Source organism: Ziziphus jujuba, chromosome 7, assembly GCF_031755915.1.
Source record: "Ziziphus jujuba cultivar Dongzao chromosome 7, ASM3175591v1".
Taxonomy (NCBI): domain Eukaryota; kingdom Viridiplantae; phylum Streptophyta; class Magnoliopsida; order Rosales; family Rhamnaceae; genus Ziziphus; species Ziziphus jujuba.
Window position 1 is genome coordinate 664,006 of NC_083385.1, and position 20,837 is coordinate 684,842.

The 20,837-nt window shown below is 35.0% G+C and overlaps 6 protein-coding genes across 7 annotated transcripts; 3 read left to right on the top strand and 3 right to left on the bottom strand.

Annotated features, from left to right (window-relative positions):
- Nucleotides 1-230: 230 nt before the first annotated feature.
- Nucleotides 231-3,591, bottom strand: LOC107424037 (vacuolar protein sorting-associated protein 32 homolog 2). Of its 2 annotated transcripts, none has more exons than XM_016033728.4 (7): nucleotides 3,426-3,591; nucleotides 3,137-3,240; nucleotides 1,932-2,031; nucleotides 1,269-1,354; nucleotides 1,058-1,149; nucleotides 862-976; nucleotides 231-715 (listed from the first exon to the last, which is right to left on the bottom strand). In XM_016033728.4, the coding sequence occupies exons 2-7, from the start codon at nucleotides 3,206-3,208 to the stop codon at nucleotides 524-526; spliced, it is 657 nt and encodes a 218-aa protein (XP_015889214.1). In that variant the 5' UTR covers nucleotides 3,209-3,240; nucleotides 3,426-3,591; the 3' UTR covers nucleotides 231-523. The 2 variants fall into 2 exon arrangements, with proteins under 2 accessions (XP_015889214.1, XP_015889213.1); XM_016033727.4 differs by having other exon boundaries at nucleotides 3,137-3,243.
- A 1,918-nt stretch (nucleotides 3,592-5,509) lies between these two features.
- Nucleotides 5,510-9,471, top strand: LOC107424006 (IAA-amino acid hydrolase ILR1-like 4). Its single transcript, XM_048479750.2, has 6 exons — nucleotides 5,510-5,661; nucleotides 5,851-6,240; nucleotides 6,426-6,551; nucleotides 7,465-7,779; nucleotides 8,642-8,770; nucleotides 8,917-9,471. The coding sequence occupies exons 2-6, from the start codon at nucleotides 5,872-5,874 to the stop codon at nucleotides 9,331-9,333; spliced, it is 1,356 nt and encodes a 451-aa protein (XP_048335707.2). The 5' UTR covers nucleotides 5,510-5,661; nucleotides 5,851-5,871; the 3' UTR covers nucleotides 9,334-9,471.
- Nucleotides 9,472-9,678: 207 nt separating this feature from the next.
- LOC107424007 (uncharacterized) lies at nucleotides 9,679-10,505 on the bottom strand. The gene is made up of 3 exons (XM_016033689.3): nucleotides 10,265-10,505; nucleotides 10,025-10,162; nucleotides 9,679-9,893 (listed from the first exon to the last, which is right to left on the bottom strand). Exons 1-3 carry the CDS (start codon nucleotides 10,488-10,490, stop codon nucleotides 9,847-9,849), a joined length of 411 nt encoding a protein of 136 aa, XP_015889175.2. The 5' UTR covers nucleotides 10,491-10,505; the 3' UTR covers nucleotides 9,679-9,846.
- Nucleotides 10,506-11,225: 720 nt separating this feature from the next.
- On the top strand, nucleotides 11,226-14,816 carry LOC107424005 (asparagine--tRNA ligase, cytoplasmic 1). The gene is made up of 6 exons (XM_016033686.4): nucleotides 11,226-11,968; nucleotides 12,494-13,084; nucleotides 13,624-13,880; nucleotides 13,973-14,102; nucleotides 14,196-14,254; nucleotides 14,473-14,816. The coding sequence occupies exons 1-6, from the start codon at nucleotides 11,471-11,473 to the stop codon at nucleotides 14,654-14,656; spliced, it is 1,719 nt and encodes a 572-aa protein (XP_015889172.3). The 5' UTR covers nucleotides 11,226-11,470; the 3' UTR covers nucleotides 14,657-14,816.
- Nucleotides 14,817-15,335: 519 nt separating this feature from the next.
- LOC107424033 (uncharacterized) lies at nucleotides 15,336-18,052 on the top strand. The gene is made up of 7 exons (XM_016033722.4): nucleotides 15,336-15,717; nucleotides 15,897-15,958; nucleotides 16,074-16,157; nucleotides 16,728-16,782; nucleotides 16,967-17,105; nucleotides 17,469-17,519; nucleotides 17,605-18,052. Exons 1-7 carry the CDS (start codon nucleotides 15,609-15,611, stop codon nucleotides 17,702-17,704), a joined length of 600 nt encoding a protein of 199 aa, XP_015889208.1. The 5' UTR covers nucleotides 15,336-15,608; the 3' UTR covers nucleotides 17,705-18,052.
- A 282-nt stretch (nucleotides 18,053-18,334) lies between these two features.
- Nucleotides 18,335-19,902, bottom strand: LOC107424034 (large ribosomal subunit protein eL31). Its single transcript, XM_016033723.4, has 2 exons — nucleotides 19,705-19,902; nucleotides 18,335-18,812 (listed from the first exon to the last, which is right to left on the bottom strand). Exons 1-2 carry the CDS (start codon nucleotides 19,785-19,787, stop codon nucleotides 18,533-18,535), a joined length of 363 nt encoding a protein of 120 aa, XP_015889209.1. The 5' UTR covers nucleotides 19,788-19,902; the 3' UTR covers nucleotides 18,335-18,532.
- Nucleotides 19,903-20,837: the final 935 nt, after the last annotated feature.

A 20,837-nucleotide genomic window follows, 5' to 3' on the forward strand; every position in this document is an offset into this window, starting at 1 on the left:
AAGTTATGGGCATCAGAAAATTATCTAACCGGTCGAATCGGATGGCATCCTCTCTGTGTGCACGTTTATTCGGGTTCTTCAAAAAATTCACTTTTAATTGTGGTTCAAATGTGCAGAAGGCAGTGTAAATTACTCTACACTGCAGCCTAATCGATTCTCCTGATGGATTCTTCTACACATGTATGTAAATTTGTGAGAAAGAACACAGGCTACTACCAATAATATCAAAATTTAATTTTATTTTTAATGAAAGCCAATATTATTAGACTTATAAATCAAAACATTGAGAAGTCGCAGTGTTTCATCAATATAATGGCTGTTTAGATTACAAGGACCAACTAATCCAAATTGAACAATGCTTTACTTCATTTGAATCCACTCGTTTCATTTAAGTTTGACCTTTGAAGGATTGTCAATTCCACACCAAAACTATACATACGGAAGCATTAATAGAAAATTAACAGATTGAGCCTGCTAATTCTAACCCAAACGTTCATCATATTACAACCGACCAATAACCTGCTTAAAGTGCCATCTCAGCCTGCAAAGCAGCAAGTTCATCCTCTTCAGCAGTGCGCTTCTGAGGAACAGGACGAGATGGTTGCCGGCCTGCTGGGACCTGCACTGGAGCTGCAGGAGCTGTTGTTGCAGGCTGAAGGAGCTGCTCTTCCAATTCAGCACCTTCCAGTTCTTCAAGTTCAGCTTCCAATTCATCCTGCAATGACAAAAATGCCTAAACTTCTCAGCAGCCACATATTAACACTCAATTTCATCACATGGAAGGAATATATTAATAACATATCCACTTTGAGACCAAATAAAGCCTGCGAGGAAAAAAATATTCATTACAAGAATACAAACCTCATCAAAATCAGCTGCTGTACCAATTGGAGCTGACAGAGCTTCCTGTATCTGTTTCATGTTCTCTGTTTGCTCATTAATCTCGTCCATGGTCTTGTCCACATCATCTATATTCCTGTATGACCCACATAATTTATATCATTAAAATATTTTTCATTTCAGGTACAGACAGATACTAAATAGAACTATTACACACGTTGCTTTTTGCATTGCCTTCATTGCAGCCGCTCCAGTTCTCAAAGCATCAACAGTTTCTGTTGTGGCTTTGGCACCTTCCAGCATTATCATCTACAACAATATATGTAATAAATCAATAATGATATCATCTGTGATATTCTAATCTGCAAAAAGGAGGAAAAGGTCTTCACACCTATGTAAGCTATTAATATATATAGTTCCACCATTACCTGATCATGGATGCGCAACTGGAAATTCCCAAGTTGCTCTATTTGCTGTTCGTACAGCCTCTTCCTCTTCAAACATTGTATAGCCACTATAAAAGCATTAATGGTTAGCTTTGAAGCATAAGCAAATAGAAAATTGAAAAAAATCATGCACAAAACACTTTTGGTTTAAAATCCAAGTCAAATAGTTGAGGCTATACTGACAGATAAATACAAGCATGAATTACCATTCACATATTTAAAACTACAGGAACTATAAATTTAGAATAGAAGCCCCATGTCATTTTTAATTGTATTTAACAAGTTGGTGGCAGAAGCTGTAACTTCATGATCATATAAACACTCGGACTCTAAATATAGGGTCCATAAAATCAGAAGTAACACTTTGCACTAAGACTAGCAAGGAAACAGATATCAAACAAGAGTGCTAGACTAATAAGCATCTATGTTTAAAAAGAGTACAACACCTAATAAGCATCTATGTTTAAAAAGAGTCGAACACCTATCCCATGGTCTACGTATTCCATGAAGCAAAAGTGAACTGGTAAATAACAGCTTCACTCACTGCAAGAACTACATCAACTCCAAACGCAAAATAATTCAATATAAAACATTCAACAGCTAAAAATATCAGTCTTCATAAATGACAATATTTCACAATCATACATCGTTTGTTCTTTGCTCTGGTGAACTCCTTAGCTTTTTCAACTTCTGCAGTAGCCTTTTTTTGTAAAACTTTCTCCTTTTTCTCCAGCAACTCAAGTGTCTGTACCATTCAAAAAGTTAAAGAGTGTAATAAGGAAAAAAGAAACAAGATTATAAACAGAAGCTTGCATCTATGTAAAACCTTGTGTATAACAGAATATCAACTTGTTGTATATTACTATTGCATTTGAACAATTTCAATAGCGATCACACAAATAAACAGTAAAAAGCTGCTCATTCTCCATCATAAGTTTGGTAAATTCTATCAGAAAGAAACACAGAATGAATAGGTATGTCAATAGAAAACCACTGTCTGTGTATTTGCAAAAGTAGAAGATTGGGGAGGAGAGTCAGTGGAATCTTCTACCACAAGATCCATTAGACAATCATGATATCCATCAATCATGATTTTCTACAAGACTCAAATGTTAGGGGGAAAAAAAAAATTATAGTGCAGATACGAGCAGAGATTACGAACATTAGTTGCTCAAATATTTCCTTCCCATAAACACGCATAAGATTAAGGATGTGTGTGTGCAAGTATGGCTGTGAAAGTTAACCTTTTCAAGCTAAAACAAATTTGAAGCACAAAGAAAGACTACCACAGAAGCATTAATGTGACAAAGGATTCATGAAAGATTAGAATTTTGAAAAATGGACCTCCAAACAAATGTAAAGCTGGAAAATAAAGCCCAATAAACATAGCGAACATTAGTTGCTATACAGATTCTCATACATGTAAAGAATGATGGGTAAGTCGGATATGCAATTCATGCTTGGCTAACAAAGCATCCAAATAAATAAACAATTTAACCAGAATGTTTGCCAAAACGTTAAATACAAATCCTTATTTCATCCACAGTATAGAAACATTACTTCAAAAGCGTAATTGCATGATATAATAATGATTTCATCGGCCCACAATTTAATTATCGAGCAAGCAGCCCCAAAGCAATTCACAACCCCATCAAAAACCATCAATACCAAATGGAAAATATTAAGAATATAATATAATCGATTGAAAGCATATTGAGCAAGCCAGAATCGTAATATTGAAATCAAATGAATAAAACCCGTGCCAAAAACAAAAGCATCAAACAATCAAAATAAGGTTTGTCTAATCCCAATTAATAAACAATAACTAATAAAATTGGCGATCATCATACCTCGTTTAACTTGTCTAAGGAGGTAAGGGCATTGGTTTCCTGTTTAGGTTTCCCAAAAATCCTAGTAAACATGGTTGGTTTATCTGTGATTGACCCTCCTAAATCTTCTGCAAAACTATGAATTAGGTCATGCAAAAAGCAAAACCCTAATCTAAAATCGATCGGAAAGAATTAACAGTCAATAAATAAATAAATAAAAGAAGGACCGCGATATTTACAGATTGATAGGCTTTATTGAAAAAGGATAATTAAAAAAATAAAATAAATAAAAAATCCAAATATATCGTACCTTGAAAATTGATCAGGAGGTTCGAATTAGGGATCGGATTTAAAGAAAATTAAAGAACACCAAAATTCAGAGCTTCGGAGGAGAAAAGGGAAAAGATCGGTGGATCGAGAGAGAGAGAGAGAGAGTGGGTATTTTGGTTAAATGCAAAGGAACTGGGGGTTTTCCCAATTTCTTAAGCGTGTTGGATTTGGGTGAAGTAGAGGACGGGAAGGTGCCTTTTCCTTACGTCGTTGTTTGGAAGTCTTACTCTTCCACGTGGACCGCATTTGATTGGTTTCTGCTCGATTGGGTCCCATTCTCCATAATTTATTCAACGGCTGGATTTGAGTCTTTTCTCTTTGTCCCCTGAAACGGTGTCGCTTCGATGTTCATCCTTTATTCTTTTATATGATAGTTGCTTATTTGCAATTTTTCTTCTTTTTTTTTTTTTTTGGGTTGAAAATCCCACTTGTGTTTTTTTTTTTTTTTTTGTGGTGAATAAAAAATAGACCTATGGTAATTGTCTGCGGTTTAAGTTTTAAAGAATTATGGATCATTAGCAATTGTAGTTTTATAACCATACAGGAATTTACAGACTACCCAGTCCACTACCCGTACAGTTGTCCCTATCACCCTCTCATATAGTACTTAGTATGTGAAATCCACACCAAAACTTAGATAGAACTTACTAGGAATCAAACCCGCTACAACTCCTACAAGCAGATATAAAGGATTTGTCGGCTTCCTACCATTTAATCCACCCACTTGTGTCTATTTGGATACAAGGAATGCAACATTCTATATGTTTATAGTTGGGCTTAGTTTGTATTTTCTAAGAAAAACAATTTTAAGAAAAAGAAATGCAAATAATTACTTAGTATTGGGTAAATTATTATTTTATAATTAATTTATATTTTTTTAAAAAATTTTGAATATTTAATAAATAGCAATGTTTAATTATTGTAATTGTATACAATGTTTAACACAAAATTATTCTATTTTTGTTTAAAAAAATATTATTTTACTCAATGCCGAATATATTTAATATATCAAAACTCAACATTTAAAAATTAAAATTACAAATTGAGGATAATATATATATATATATATATATATATATATATATATATATATATATATATATATATATATATATATATATATATATATTACTAGTAGGAATGACACTAACTTTATTAGTAAAGGTTAAATTTTGTATTTTAAATATTTAAAAAAATTAAAACTGGAATTTCTAAAGCTAGCATTTTATCACTTTTCAAAATTACCTTCTAGAGAATATACATGTATAATTTTAAATTTTAAATTTTACCAAACACCTAAATTAACTTTTAATTAGTTAATAATCAATTTTAGGGCTAAAAAACAATCCCAAACATACTCTTAGATTGTTTCAAACAGGCTATTTTTTTTTTTAAGGTAATAAAAGTGGATAGGATATCATATAAGGGAATGAAATGAATTTTTATTTATTTATTTATTTTTTTTGTGGATGATGGTAATGGTACTTCAAAAGTTATGCGGCTTTAATCCTCATTCATAAATAGATATATTATATATATATATATATATATATATATATATATATATATATATATATCATTATAATAGTTTCTATTGTTATTTTGGTGTTTTGAATTCAATTTTTTTTAATTTTAAGTGTAAGTAATTTACTAATTGATTTAACATCATTGACACATGAATTTCATATGCTTGCAACCAAAAATGAATGTTTGTTGTGCTATGATAGTATATATTTGGATAAGACAATTCTAAACATGTATTGAAATAGTTTTATAATCAATATGATTATTTTGTTAAAAAAAAAAAAAACATTTATTTTGAGTTATTGCAATATTTTTATTTTTTTGAAGATAGTGATTGCAAAATTATTATCAACATCTTTATCGACATTGCTATAGTTATTGCAAAATTAGTATCAACATCTTTATCGACATTGCCTTTTTTATATGTGATAATGTGACCAAGAAAAAAAAAAAATCGCTTTTAATTATGTGCTCCATTAATAAGTTGTATGCTCCATTAATAAGTTGTACATGCTTGTTCCAAAAAAAACTAAAAAAAGGTTGTACATGTATGTAACTCTATTCGTTCGACAAAAGAAAAGTGGTAGTTGTTTTTCACGTTGTGCAAAAAGAAAGGCCGGTTGCAACATCTGCAAGTCCATACGAACACCATCCGCAGCAAAGCGTTGTTTTCAGGCTCCGCACTTGATGAGGTCAGCTTCCTTGTATTATAACATAGATTGTTTTCTTTTATTTTAGTTTCTTTCCTTTTTCCGCCCAATTTTCCACTGCTCCAACCAAGCAAAGCGCTCTATTAGAAGCAAAACCCTCTTGTATACTCTCTCTCTCTCTCTCTCTCTCTCTCATTTCGATCGTGTTGTTCATAACTCTAAGCTGTGCAGTCTCCGCATACATTACATTACATGGGTCTCTTCATCTTGAATCGCATGGTCTATTTGATTATCATAGTCACCATGTTCACGGCTTTTGTGCCACCATCCATTTGTATTCTGAGCCCGGAAGAGGTGGCAAAAATCCCAGTTAAATTCCTTGACTTGGCGAAAAAGCAGGAGGTTTTGGATTGGATGGTGGGTGTTAGAAGGAAGATACACGAGAACCCAGAACTTGGATTTGAGGAATTCGAAACAAGCAAGCTTATCAGAGCCGAGCTTGACAAGATGGGCGTTCCTTATAGGTACCCACTTGCTGAAACCGGTTTGGTTGGTTATATTGGGACTGGAATGCCTCCTATTGTTGCCATTCGAGCCGACATGGATGCTCTACCGCTGCAGGTTCATTCATTCTTTAGCTTCATCTTATATATTGTTAAATCACAGTTTCTTTCTTTTCTTTCTTTCTCGTCTTAATTAATTAATTTTTCACTCGGTTTTTTTGTCCAGTGATTGTTGTTGAACTGTAAATTAATGTATTTTTACTATAATAATAATAATACCTATGGTTTCGATTGTTGTCACAGGAGAGTGTGGATTGGGAGCACAAGAGCAAAGTCCCTGGAAAGATGCATGCTTGCGGTCACGATGCCCATGTTGCTATGCTTCTTGGTGCTGCAAAAATCCTTAAACAACATCAACACCAACTGCAGGTTTTTTCTTTTCACATTTTACCTCTTTACAATCTTTTATTGTATATATATTGAATTGAATCTCATATATATATATATATATATTTATATGGGGATAGATACATAGCCTAGACCTAGATGCTTCTATGATTACTAATCATGATTGTTAAATTTATTGTTCTGGGGCCACCACAAGTGTTTTTTGACTTATCATCTAATTTATATGTGCCATTTAATTAATATTTAATTCTGTTCGACATTCAATTCATGATCAATTAGTTTGTTGGCTAGAGTCCGGAGAGTATTTGTCAAGTATTTATTTGGTGTTGGGTGGTTTAAAGATTTGCTATAAAGGAAGATATTGCTTAGAATGCTCAATTGTTGTCAGCATCATCCTCAATATATCAATTCATAGACCTGTACCCGTGGAAAACGAAAAATTAACTCGTTTGATTAAGATATCCTGAAACATGGCTCCTTGTATTGTATAATATGTCTATGGTCGTGCAAAAGTTTCTTCTAACCCTTTCATGTTATCATCTAGGGTGGTAGTTTTTTTGAACATTTTTAGTGCACAGTGAAACTACATGCCAATGTTGCTGGCACCACCAAATTAGTGCATGCCGCTTGAAAAGTTGAAGAAACTACTTGATCCAACATATTGGATGTAAATTTCCTCTTAAAAAAGGATCATCTTCCGTATAAACTATCTGTTAAGTGTGCTTAATGGTATAGTAAGGAGAAGACTCCCCATCAATATTACACTGGTCGTAGATTTATCTATTCATTTTCCTGTCTTCCTCATTGAAGACCAGAGTTATATATATATATATATATATATATATATATTTGATCGTAAATGAGAGATGCATTTTTGCTTGTGTCTGCATATGGGTCATTACGAATTCTTAGTTATTCCATATGTCTTTTATAGGGAACTGTGGTTCTTGTTTTTCAACCTGCTGAGGAAGGAATTGGGGGTGCAAAGAAAATGGTAGAAGCAGGGGCAGTGGAAAATGTTGATGCCATCTTTGGATTGCATGTCTCAGTTGATTTCCCAATCGGTTCAGTTGCTTCCAGGTCTGGCCCAATTTTGGCCGGAAGTGGTTTTTTCGAGGCAATAATAAGTGGGAAAGGGGGTCATGCTGCCATTCCCCAGCACACAATAGACCCAATCTTAGCTGCTTCTACTGTAATTGTCAGTTTGCAACAACTTGTTTCGCGTGAAGCTGATCCCTTAGATTCACAGGTTCTTTCTCTTTCACTTATTTTTAAAAACATTTCAATTTTTTCATTCTTAATGGACCAACAACTGCAGCTCTATAAAACTTACAACTTACATTGTTCTTTCTGTTTCCTTTTTTGTCAAAATTTCTTGAACCTGCCGGTCCGTCACCGGTCCTAATTGATATTCATTATCTGTCCAGTGCAAGTATCAGTAAGTTTACATCTGAAATGCTTGATTCATGTTTTGATACAAAAAATAACAAGTATTACTAATTTAGATAAACTCTCTTAAAAGTAGTTCGTATTTACCAATTTAGATAAATTCTCTTGGACAAGGTATATGCCCTTACACATGCGAAGAGGTCATTGTCGGATTTTCATGCTTTGCGTGTCTGTCAAAATTAAATTTCTTGCATGTGAAAGATATTTAATGGACTTGTATTGTATTGTATTGTATTTTTTATTTATTTATTTATTTTTTATTAACAAAAATTTTCAACAAAATGTTATGGTAGTTCCTCAATTTGTGAAGTAAAATCGCCACCAAAGACTTTGGAACATGTTGCAGTGGCCAATGATCATTTTCATGCTTTGGGTGTCTCTGAAAATTAAATTTCTTGCATTTGAAAGATATTTAATGGATCTTGATTGTATTGTTTTTGTTTTTCAATTTTTTTAACTAAACTTTTCTATGGAATGCTATGGTAGTTCCTGAAGTCTGAAGTAAAATCACCACCCAAAGACTTTGGAACATGTAGCAGTAGCCATTGATCATTGCAGTGAATAAGATATCCCCCACATGCTCTAATCTTTAAAGACGCATTGATCCTCGTTTAGCCTATGCATATGCACGTCGGACTTGAAAAAGAAAAGATATATTGCAGGTAGTAACAGTAGCAAAATTCCAAGGAGGGGTTGCATTCAATGTTATTCCAGATTCTGTCACAATTGGTGGGACATTTAGGGCATTTTCAAAAGAAAGCTTTATCCAACTTAAACAAAGAATTGAAGAGGTAAACTATGCTTCTTACTAAGCAATGAATGTTTGGTTGTCAAGTTTAGCAGTTTTTTTCTTCTTAGAATCACCTCCTTAAATTACCATGCAATTTTTTATTTTTTATTTTTTTTTTATTTTTTTTTTTTTGTATATGAATGTTAGGTTATCACAAGACAAGCCAGTGTTCAAAGATGCAATGCGACTGTAATATTCGATGAAAATGAGAAGCAGCCGTTGATTCCAGTGACAGTAAACGACAAAGATCTGCACAAACACTGGAGAAATGTGGCAGAGAATATGCTAGGCAGCAAGAACGTAATAGAAAGGCAACCACTTATGGGAGCAGAAGACTTCTCGTTTTATCAAGAGGTGGTTCCAGGATACTTCTTCTTCGTTGGTATGAAAGACGAGACTAAATCAACACTGAAATCGGGGCATTCACCTTATTACACAATCAATGAAGATGTTCTTCCATACGGAGCCGCGTTACATGCAGCATTGGCAGCCAGGTATCTCGCGGAAAATCATTCCAAATCGACTTTCACTTTCCCAGAGGCAAGCTCACACGACGAATTGTGAAGCTGTTGGGACTTTTTCGATGGGTAATATTAGAGTATTACTGTGGGCCTTTTGCTTGGAACCACTAACCGCGTGCTGTATTTGTAAAATAATAAATACACTGTGCACCGACGATAAAAAAAGAGAGTATTTTCATGATGTTGAGTGCTTGGTTTTTTCTGATCCATCCATAAGCATTTGGCTCTTTGTCCAAAGACTTCTCTTAAGGTGGAAGAATAGTGGAAAATAAACCATATAAATTTAAGGCTCCTTCCATCCACGATTCGAAGCATATAAAAAATTCGAAGCATATAAAAAATTCGATAATATAAATAAATGATTGATGATGAGAGAAGAGAACACAAAGAAGCAAGAATTTTAATTCTGATTTAACTAGAGCATAATAATTTCAACATAAAATCCAATAATAACTAAAGAGAGCATCAAAAACTGATAATCAAGTAGTACAAAGGGTCTTATAAAAACAACATCAAAATTCAAATAACAAATCACAAAATCCAAGCCTGCCTACTTCTACTTCTCGGACGAGTTGGGTCCTCTCTTCTTGCCAAATCCAACCACTAGCACAGATAAAAAATTATTAAAAAAAAAAAAAATCAATATTCGAAGAAGAGCGTCTTAGAAACACACAACTTTAACTTGAAAAATAATCAGAAGAGCTTTTAAAAAGAGAAGCATGGCAACTAAATACCTGCCGTGACGAATCGACGATTGTATTGCATGCGCTTGTGAGCCCGTCCCCTGGGCTTCTTCTTCTTATCCTGCTTAGCAACTTTGGGAGTTTGGCCTCTCACCTTACCAGCACGAGCCAAAGATCCGTGTACCTTACCTGAAAGAAATATTAGCATTAACATCAATTATCATTAAAACGAAAGAAAGGAACAATGATATGAGAAAAAGGATATCTGAACAGATACAGAGTTGAGCTTACCCATGACGATGAATTGCGCCGGTGTGTACCTCTCTGACTCTGATTTTGCTGCGAGCTTGTAGACGCCGAGGCCAGCAGGTCTTGAGGGAATTTCAGCTTTAGGGTTTTCAGAGACAATATATATACCAGGAACAAACTGAAAATGAGGCTTGGGTTGGAGACATTCGAGTTGGCCCAAGCCCATCCATCCTGCATAGGAGGAGATACGTTTTTCGGCCCATCCCATGTTGCCTTTTTTTTTTTTTTTTTTTTTTAAAATTAAAAAAAATGAAAATGGAACCAATGCTGACTTTAAATATCACATAATAAAAGGTTTAAAGTACCGGACAAAAAAACAAAGAGCAGGGCAGTAGAGAAGAAGGCTTGTTGATGCCAAGAGCGTTCGAAAGTGAACTCCAAAAATTATTATTATTTTTTTAAAAAAAAAGGGGAAAAAAAAAGTGAACTACAAATTGTGGTGCGACTGGGGACAAAAAGTAAATGCTTAGAATATTGTAATATCAGATTAAAGCATTTTGACAGTGAATGTTATTTTAGTACTACCATTTTCAAAATTTGATATTGTTTTTAGAATTATAGATACATATACGAATACTATTTCGAATTTAAGCATTTTTTTTTAATGATGTATCTCAAAAAATCAAAAAATAACAGTGTTAAAATATAAATATTATTAAATAGTTATAAAACTCACATTTCATTTACCTTTTACTAATTAAAAAATAAGATAATATTTACTAAGTCTAATCCACAAATTGTATGACAATGAAATTCAGAATTTGGCACTAAAAATAAAATTTGCCAGAATTGCAATACTTCATTTGGAGGATCCAAATGAAATGAAAGTCTATTGCGATGTTGTGGCGATATGGTACCCCCAAATGCAATGCCATTGGAGTACCTGGGCTAACTGGCATTTTTTTTTTGGTAGATATTTTTAAACCCCAAAAATGAAGATTCTACGCACGTGTTCAAATTGTAGCAGCACCAAATCACATATTCCGTACACTCTTTCTCCGTAAGAAGCAAGCATATATATAATGAAAATGTGGGATTAGGGTTTTTTTTTTCTTGGGGGGTTGGGGAGCCAAAGTTTATCCAGCAGCGTTTCATATATATATATTTTTTGGGTGAGTCTTCTCTCAGTCTCACACGGACTACCATTAGAATAGAATAGAGGAGAATTATTATACAACTTCTCCACGAATGGCTGACCAGAACACGCCGCCAACGGCACAGCTCGCACACGCCACATTACACGATCAAGTCTCATCTTCCCAAGTTTCCAAAGCTGAGTTCTCCGATCGCGTGCTCATCCGATCCATCGTTTCTCGACCCGATGGTGGGGCCGGACTCGCCGGCCAACGCCTCCGCATTGGCGGGTGGGTCAAAACGGGTAGGAAGGCGGACAAGGACGCCTTCGCTTTTCTCGAGCTCAACGACGGCTCGTGCCCTGGAAATCTTCAGGTGATCGTGGAGGCCGATAAGGCGGACCTTGGGCAGCTCGTGCCCACCGGTACCTGTGTTTCTGTTGACGGCCTGCTGAAACTGCCGCCGGCTGGAACCAAGCAGAAGGTGGAGCTTCGGGTTGAGAATGTCCTGCATGTGGGTCCCGTCGACCCAGCCAGGTATCCGTTGCCCAAGACCAGGCTCACGCTTGAGTTCTTAAGGGACTTTGTTCATCTCCGCCCCAGAACTAATACGGTCAATTTCATTTCTTTATCTTATCTTGGTATATCCTATTGAATTTAATTTTGGCTGCTATACTATAATAATAATTATGAGATCAATTCAACTTAGGTTGAATAGGAAGCTACTTGAGATGCCGTGCTAAATATATACGGCACGGTAAATGGTAGAATCAAAGTCAAATTTGTGCAAAGAAGACGCTTTCTGATTAAAGCCAAATTTTAATTAATAATGGAAGCATAGAAAAAAGATTGGGCAGAGTCCTAGTCTGTGTGATGATTGAGAAAATGCAATGAAGATATGCCCTTAATTTTTTGCTAGCTTCAGCTGGAACATGCTGAATTGTTTCCTCAAAACTGATGTGAAGTAACTCCGCGTTTTAAGTTGTTTGCCCTTGAAACAAGTCAATTGAGCATGATTATATTACAGTTATTTTTCACGGAGAGTGTGATTATGACTTACATTTGGTATGTTTCATGGTTTGGTTTTCTCTTGCGATTTTATAAAGTTTGATTGTTTGGTGATGGTGAATATTTTCAGATTTCTGCAGTCGCTCGAATCAGAAATGCCCTTGCTTTTGCAACCCACACGTTCTTTCAAAAGCACGGTTTTCTTTATGTGCACACTCCAATTATCACCACTAGTGATTGTGAGGGTGCTGGTGAAATGTTTCAAGTCACAACCTTGATTAGTGAAGCTGAAAAGTTGGAGAAGGAGCTCATTAAGAATCCTCCTCCATCAGAGTCAGATATAGAAGCTGCCAAACTTGTTGTCAAGGAGAAAGGTGAAATTGTTTCTAAGCTCAAATCTGATAAAGCAAGCAAGGGGGAAATTGGTGCTTCTGTGAATGTACTTAAAAAAGCAAAGGAGAATCTCTTGAAGCTGGAAGAGAGATCAAAGCTTAAACCGGGTATTCCCCAAAAAGATGGAACAATTGATTATTCCCAAGATTTCTTTGCTCGTCAAGCATTCTTGACAGTTTCTGGCCAACTGCAAGTTGAAAGTTTTGCATGCGCTCTTAGTAGTGTTTATACTTTTGGGCCTACTTTTCGTGCTGAGCATTCTCACACCTCAAGGCATTTGGCTGAATTCTGGATGGTGGAGCCTGAAATAGCATTTGCAGATCTCAATGTATGACCAACTTTAATCTTGTACGCTTGTTAATAAACAAATTTGGTTTGTTTTTGTGCCTTTTGATTTCTTGATATATGTCATTTACCTTTATTTTGGCTATTCCACCTTGTAAGCTGTAATATCCATAGTCCTCAATTAAAAAAATCTTGTTGAAGTGGAGGTATATGAAGCATCATTCATTTGTCATGTACATATAGATTGTGCTTGTTTATATATAGGATAGTCCTCAGAATCATCATTTGGTCTTTTGTCCCTCACAACATTCTCAGTAGCAAAATCCTTGACATTTTATCTGCCTTGTAATTCAAGTATATCTTTTCTCCTTGGTTTCTGTATACCAGTGGTGATTATGATGAGTTGGAATGTAGTGCCAACCTTTCATCTCAGCATACCAAATGATATGGAATGATAATGTTGAGTAGACTAATTTATTTTACTTGATATTTCTGTACTCCTTATGCTTGATGTTACATGTGTTGCACATTCATTTGTGTTTGTCTGGTTGATGGAGCCTTAACATATGCATATTCGTGTAGGATGATATGAACTGTGCAGAGGCATATGTCAAGTTTCTGTGTCAGTGGTTACTTGACAATTGCCTTGAGGATATGAAATTTATGGCTGATAAATTTGACAAAAGTTGCATTGATCGACTGAGAATGGTTTCTTCAACACCCTTTGAGAGAATAACATATACAAAAGCAGTAGAGCTGCTAGAGGAGGCTGTGAAAAAGGGCAAGGTGTTTGATAATAAAGTGGAGTGGGGCATTGATCTGTCATCTGAGCATGAGAGGTATGCAAGTGCCATCATTCTTCTTTTGCCAGTTTATTGTGACACATTTCATTGAGCTTGTTGATATCTTGTTGGTTGCCCGTTTTATGCAGATACTTGACGGAGGTTAAATTTCAGAAGCCTGTTATTGTGTATAATTATCCAAAAGGAATCAAAGCATTCTACATGAGGCTCAATGATGATTCTAAGACAGTGGCTGCTATGGATGTCCTTGTACCTAGGGTAGACTGTTTTGCATTCATCTAATTTCCGTACGTCAGGGGAAGCATCAAGTTTGCTTATAAATTACAAGTTGATTTGCATCTTGTATTGCAGGTGGGAGAATTGATAGGTGGAAGCCAGAGGGAAGAGCGATATGATGTTATTCAAAGCAGGTATGAGCAAATGAGTCACCTTTCGTTTTTGTTTTTTGTTTGGAAGCCTAGGATGGAATTTGAAAGTGGTGTCTTTCCTTTCGCCTACTTGTTTATTTATTTGTTTATGAATATTTTGGAGTTGTGCTACAAAGTTTCCTTTTACAATGGACAATAAATTTAATAAAGTGGGGAAATGTGATTGTGATGGTGGGCATTATGTAATCATGTTATTGCAGGATAGAGGAGATGGGACTGCCTGTAGAGCCATATGAGTGGTACCTTGATCTTCGTCGCTTTGGGACAGTAAAACACAGCGGTTTTGGATTAGGCTTTGAAAGAATGCTGCTGTTTGCTACGGGCATCGACAACATTAGAGATGTTATTCCCTTTCCTAGATATCCGGGGAGAGCAGATCTTTGATCATGTCATAGTATTCATTAGTAATTAATTTTTTGGTTTTATTCACAAGATGTTTGAGCATTTCAACACGGCAAAGTTATCCTATTTTATCGAGTGTTTATTATTATTATTATTTTTATATATAAAATTAATCGTAGCGTTGATGCTTTTTGATTCCTAACTGAGAAATTTGTTGTATTGAAATGTATTGTTGATGGGGAAATGGTAGTTTCTTCTTTGAAGCATACTGAAGTCATTCCAGTTGGATTAAGAATATCAATACCAATATGATATATATATATATGGAAATTCTATGGTGAGGACGGTCCGAGAACCGCAATATTAGTGATGGTTTTTCATAGTATTAACGACGGTTTCTTAGAAAATTGTCACAAATACTATGAAAAACCGTCATCAATACTGTGGTCCGCATGAGGACCGCACGGACTGTATATATATATATATATTTATATATTTAATAATTCTTGGCAATTAAATGGTAATTACTTTTTACATTTTGTCAAATAAGATTTTCTATTCGCTCCATTTACTGGTTTTTTCGATCTTCTTTCGTACAAACACTCATGAAAAAGAATAATAATAGTTGGAAAAAAAAAAAAAAAAACTTTCCTAGAATACTGATGGATCCAACATTTTTCAGCCTTTAATTTCTAGAACGTGAACCACTTTACAAACGAAGAAGTGAAGAAGAGCATTGAAGACCCTTCTTTCCTTCCTTCCTTCCCCAAAAAAAAAAAAAAAAAGGGGCCCAATCCTTTTGATAATCCTTGATGCATTGTGGTCGTGTCGCATATTGCAACGCACGCTTACGCAAATGAATCGTATTGTATTAATCTGAAGGGAAGGGAAAAAGCCCCGCCCCAGTTTGTTTGCGTGTGTTAATTCTTGGAGCCGGCGGACAGACAAAAAGCGAAGAGTGAAGATTTGAAAGTGGAATAACAAAGCCAACGCCATGAAGAAGCTGACTAGAAAATGGAGAAAATCTCAGGAAGAAGATTCCTTTCTCCCAACTCGAGGAGACGATCCCACTCTCGACGATTACCGCCCTCTGGATATTCGTGGTAGGTGTCTCTTTTCTCTGCCCCCTTTTTTTTGCTTTTGCTTTTAATACCCATTACATTACATGACATATGGAAGGATGATGATGGATCATACATGCATGCATACATACATTACGGCATAATCATCTATCAATTTAGACGCTGCAAACATTTCAACATTTTTTTTTTCTGGTTTACAGAACAAGAGGAATTGATTCGTTCGTTTGAAACGAGTCAAGCTCAACAAAGTCGTTTATGGAGGGTAATTTTACTATTTCTTATTTTCTTTGGATTTGTTGATTTTACTTTGCCTTTCTTTCCCTAGACGATTAACTGATTTCGCTTTCTATTTTTCCTTTTGACATCTTTTTGAGTAGGGCGTGTTCGCAGCACTTCTCCTTTGTTTTGCTGGTTTTCTTGTATATTCCATCTTTCAGCAGCTTTCATCTCCTTGGGAACTGGTTTAATTTCTTTCATTTTTCTTTTCTTTTCTTTTCTTTTTTTTTTTTGAGCTATTTCACATTTGTCTTTTTTTTTCTGCACAATTTGGAAGAATACTGCTACAACTGGTTGTTTATTTAGATGTGGACTGTCAAGCTTGTGTCTTTTGGATCAGACATCACTGTTTTCTCTTCAGTCCATTGGGACTTCAAAAACCAAAAAAGCATGCATTGCTAACAATATTACTCTTACAAGTTGTGACTATTGGTTTATCGTTGATTGGCACCTGAAAGGAACACTTCTACAAGTGAATATCCAATTGAAAAGTTTATATATGGTTTTATCTTTTGTTGAAAAAGCAGAAGATTAAACAGTTACAAGCAAAAACTCTTGTTGTCCATGGAGTCGAGTTCCTTTAGTCTGTGAAGGTTGGATACATTTTTGTTGTCTTATTGCTTCAACATATTCAATGCGTTTTCAACCCCTCACTAAGATCAGACTAGGATGGCACGGTTGTATGCTCGTTTTGTTTTTCTGGAAAAATATATTCATCAATTTATCTAGTCCTGTCGGTTTGCTTTGATGAGCAGCGTTATCATGCCTACTTTATGGAGGATTTGGACTCATGGGTGATTATATCTGCAGGTTTTGCTCTCATACTTATCACACTTATATTCATTATCAGCTGATTGCAGGTCAATGGAGTGTTTAAGTGCTCATCCAACTTTTTATTATTTAATTATTTACTTATGATGTTTATAAGTTTTCCATGGTCTTTGTTGTTACTTTATTTTCTGTTTAGTTGCTGGCTAATCAAGACTTTTAATAGATTGGGTAGCTGTTGTAGCGTGTTCTTTGGCTATCATAGGGCTGTTTCATGGTGATTCAAAGGACCGAAGGCAATGGATCTGGTACTCGTGCTTTTTTGGCATGGTACTTGTGGTTTTCTGGTTATATTTCATGTCAAGGTATGTGACTTATGTATTAAACTTCTTCATTAAAATTTTCGTATAATCAATCTTTAATCCATTTTAATTTTACTCAGAAATCTCTTTTGTATTTCTTCACTCGAGATCATTGTTCATTTGAGCAATCCATGACTGAACATGCTATGCAGTTAAAATTTTTTGGTCAGTCATCATGAAAATTATAATCTAAAATGGGTAGTCAAGCAGTTTTAAATGCTGCATAAACATTCAATTCTTTCCTTCTTGTTTTGCTTACTCCTGGGTTGTCTTGGCCACGTTATGTATGTCATATGTTTCTATCCTATTGTTTTGTTGCTAGTATATAATAACGGACTCTTTGTTTACTTGCATGATGTTATGTAGACTGCCAAGATTTCGATGGGATGTAATCTGGCTTCCATTTGGACCCCTTTGGTATGTCATGAGCATCCTATATACAATTAGCTTGTGTGAATATTAAGTTTATGTTTTATTGAGTGCTACAAGTTGAACTTTTCAGCGGAGCTGGACTCTCTTTGTATGTGGATCACCTACTGTCCGAGTCATCGGAAGAAATAAGAAAACTTAGAAGCTATATGTACGCTCACAAAGCCCACTAAATGTTTTGTGATGGGGAATCAGCACCCTACCTACCTATGCAGTGTTTTTCCACCTCAAAAGGGTTGACTGATTGTGCAACCAATGTCAATTTTGGAAAAGGGATTAATAGCAATTTTGGGCAGGCAATCAAGTACGAAGGAAATGGATTTGCTATAAAAAAACGTGCTAAGTTGCCGACATGGATAGGAGAGTTTTACTGCTACTCCAAATGGGTTTTTTCACCCTGATTATGTTTTGGTCGAAGAAACTTTGTGACTACTAATCTTCTGTACTAATCTCAAAGTGTACCATCTATATCGCATTTCTTGAAGATCTATTTCGAATGGAATGTTTTAAGAGTTTGATTAGTTGGTAGTCACATTTGAGAAACTAGCAAAAGAGCTCACGTTCATGACGTATTCTATTGTGCTTAATATCCAGCTTTATTTAATTACGACCACCATACTTAATATAATCAGAACAGCCAGTCGGGGGCTAAGAAAGCTTTTGCAAGCCATACAGTCCTCATTTGACCAAATTATGTTTCCGTCTCTAGGCGGTCTTCAATTCTATTGATGCATGCATAAAATAACGCTCAGAACAAAGTACTTTTCCAGAGAGCAGAGTTAAAAAAACAACCATGCCAAGCATTCGTCTCAACTCAACATTCATAAAATAAGTAAATCATCAAAACCAAAATTCTAGATAGGAACACAATAAACCGTAAATTATCTGAAAGATCCAGTCTTTTGTCCGATTAAATTCTAAAGGCTAAGCCAAAAAAGCCCAATGTAACTCTTACTTCCTATGGAGGATATAGTTACTTAAAAAACACAAAGGCACACAAATTAATCATCCTCGTCAATGATCTTGGTGCCCAACCCCTTCAGTCCTTCTGCTGGGATCTCTGCAACGGTAACAAGAGAGTAAAGCTCTTCCTTTGCATCTTCATCATCGTTCCTCTTGCGAGCAATACGCACCCGAATCCTTCTTGGAACACTCCGGATCCCCCTGCTCCAAACTTGTTTGTTCAACTTGACATCCACCCTTACATCATTTGTTCCCATGGCCTTCTGGGCAAACTTCCGGATCTCTTTAATGGCATTGGGAGCCTTCTTCTTGAATGTGCTAATTATCAGAACAATAAAAACAGTAAGAAAATGAGCATATTCCAATCTCAATGATTTTACAAATATTTCAAAATGAAAAGAAAGAGGCAGTGGCTACAAAGAATGATTCTCGTATAACGAGATGAAACAAAACCAACGAGCATCGGTGAGACGTATAGTGTTCAATAAGATTAAAAGTTTTAAGTTTCTTGATGGCAATATTATGCCTCCGCCAAGCACAAACGAAGAGGTGACACAGAGAGAGGAGGTTTCATTTGCATTTAGATAAATGTGCATAAACAGAAATCTCTTTGCGGGTACTACAATCAGGAACCAGCATTTGGCAGAGAGTTATTCGACCCAACTTTCTGCATTTACCCCACACCACGAACCAAAGAAAAAGAAATCCCAGGATAGAAAATGAGTATCCTAATTCAACAACAAGGTCTACCGTTTAGACATCCAGATTCAAACCACCACTATCATCTCTCAGGCAACCTGGCCATAAAGATGTAGCAAGTATGCACCAACAGATACCGCCGCCTTAAATCCCCATAAACATTAAAAAATAAATAAAACCTCTTGAGGCCCATCAATTTACACAAATTGAGAACCAAGTTCATTCGAGTCTAGCAAATAGCAGTACGTAATCCCAAAGTCCCTACTGATTTATTATTATTATTATTATTACTATTATTTTTCACAAGAAATCAGATGAAGCTTCCTGAAGCAATAAACCCGAATTTTCTTTCGACGAAAGCATGAAATTGAAATTTGCATTTGATGAAACCTAAAAGACGAAACAAATTAAACAAGAAAATAATAATAATAATAATAATAATAATAATAAAAGCATGAGTGGGTTTTTCTTATTCAGAAACAAATAGAAGGAGATTTGAGTAGGCACTTACCAGCCATGCAAGCGCTTGTGGAGGTTGATGGTATACTCTCTGGTAACCACCTCTTCCTTTCTACCCTTGCTCTTCTCCACCATTTTCACAGTCACTCACTCACTCTTAAGAGTCTTGGGGTTCCCAAGTAATGTAGAGGAAGAGTGAGGCGATGAAGGTGGGGAGGCTTACACTAGAAAAACGTTAACTCAAAACCCTAACTTTGCACACCCTAATAAAGCTCTATCAGATCCGCAAATGAGCTGTTGGGTTGGGTTGGAGATATTCAAGTAGGCCCAAGTTTAAGCCCATCCCAGAGTGGCGGACATGAGATGTCTTGAACGCGCCCATCCTTTTTTTATTTTTATTTTTTGGCTTTTAAATGTCAAATCAGAATAAATAAATAAATAAATTAGTTTCTAATTATACAATAAAGAATATGAAATTAGATATGAGTAAGCTGCTTTGTTGTGAAAGAGCATAAGATATTAATGTTTATCACAAGAAAAAGAGCAGTCGAGATGCCCTATTTATGCGCAAGTGTTACAAAGTGAACTCCAAATATAAAACAAGCAAAATTTAATATGGATGTTCAACTTGACATCCAAATATTGGAAGATATTGTTTGGCACTTTTGGCTTCGATGGTTTATTTTTATTTTTACTTTTCTAGAAAAAGGGAAACAATCCAGCTATACGACACAATTTAACACAAATTTTTAAAAAAGAATTTTGAAACAAAATCAAACATCCATTCAAAGCCTTTTTTATTTTTTATTTATTTTGTATGATTTTGCATTTGTTTTTCCTGGTGGTTTTACTTTATTAGACTAATATCTATGCATTTGGGCCTCAAACTGATTTGATTGGATCTAAGGTTTTATTTGGAAAATATCAAAATTGAGAGAAAAATTAATTTTTAAAATTTAATTTTTTGAAAATTAATTGTTTTCTTGGTCTGTTTGATAAAAAATAAAAAAATTAGAACCTATAAATAATTAAATTTAATATTATATTACAAATTAAAAATAAATATATATTTAAAAAAATTTAAAAATATTTTATCTGAAATTTTTTAAATAATATATATATATAAATAGAAATAATTTTTCCATATATTTTTCTTTATTAATGGGAATCTAATTTTTTGAATCC

Excerpts from the sequence above, each read along its gene's own strand:
- LOC107424037 (XM_016033728.4), bottom strand. The coding sequence starts at position 3,208 with ATGTTTACTAGGATTTTTGGGAAACCTAAACAGGAAACCAATGCCCTT. Across the intron at positions 2,032-3,136 it reads CCTTAGACAAGTTAAACGAG|ACACTTGAGTTGCTGGAGAA; the intron begins GTATGATGATCG and ends TGAATGGTACAG. Across the intron at positions 1,150-1,268 it reads AGTTGCGCATCCATGATCAG|ATGATAATGCTGGAAGGTGC; the intron begins GTAATGGTGGAA and ends ATATTGTTGTAG.
- LOC107424006 (XM_048479750.2), top strand. The coding sequence starts at position 5,872 with ATGGGTCTCTTCATCTTGAATCGCATGGTCTATTTGATTATCATAGTC. Across the intron at positions 6,552-7,464 it reads AACATCAACACCAACTGCAG|GGAACTGTGGTTCTTGTTTT; the intron begins GTTTTTTCTTTT and ends TGTCTTTTATAG. Across the intron at positions 7,780-8,641 it reads CTGATCCCTTAGATTCACAG|GTAGTAACAGTAGCAAAATT; the intron begins GTTCTTTCTCTT and ends GATATATTGCAG.
- LOC107424007 (XM_016033689.3), bottom strand. The coding sequence starts at position 10,490 with ATGGGATGGGCCGAAAAACGTATCTCCTCCTATGCAGGATGGATGGGC. Across the intron at positions 10,163-10,264 it reads GGCGCAATTCATCGTCATGG|GTAAGGTACACGGATCTTTG; the intron begins GTAAGCTCAACT and ends TATTTCTTTCAG. Across the intron at positions 9,894-10,024 it reads TCGTCGATTCGTCACGGCAG|TGGTTGGATTTGGCAAGAAG; the intron begins GTATTTAGTTGC and ends TATCTGTGCTAG.
- LOC107424005 (XM_016033686.4), top strand. The coding sequence starts at position 11,471 with ATGGCTGACCAGAACACGCCGCCAACGGCACAGCTCGCACACGCCACA. Across the intron at positions 11,969-12,493 it reads TCCGCCCCAGAACTAATACG|ATTTCTGCAGTCGCTCGAAT; the intron begins GTCAATTTCATT and ends GAATATTTTCAG. Across the intron at positions 14,103-14,195 it reads TGGATGTCCTTGTACCTAGG|GTGGGAGAATTGATAGGTGG; the intron begins GTAGACTGTTTT and ends CTTGTATTGCAG.
- LOC107424033 (XM_016033722.4), top strand. The coding sequence starts at position 15,609 with ATGAAGAAGCTGACTAGAAAATGGAGAAAATCTCAGGAAGAAGATTCC. Across the intron at positions 15,718-15,896 it reads CCGCCCTCTGGATATTCGTG|AACAAGAGGAATTGATTCGT; the intron begins GTAGGTGTCTCT and ends TCTGGTTTACAG. Across the intron at positions 16,158-16,727 it reads TTTCATCTCCTTGGGAACTG|CGTTATCATGCCTACTTTAT; the intron begins GTTTAATTTCTT and ends TTTGATGAGCAG.
- LOC107424034 (XM_016033723.4), bottom strand. The coding sequence starts at position 19,787 with ATGGTGGAGAAGAGCAAGGGTAGAAAGGAAGAGGTGGTTACCAGAGAG. Across the intron at positions 18,813-19,704 it reads CACAAGCGCTTGCATGGCTG|CACATTCAAGAAGAAGGCTC; the intron begins GTAAGTGCCTAC and ends TCTGATAATTAG.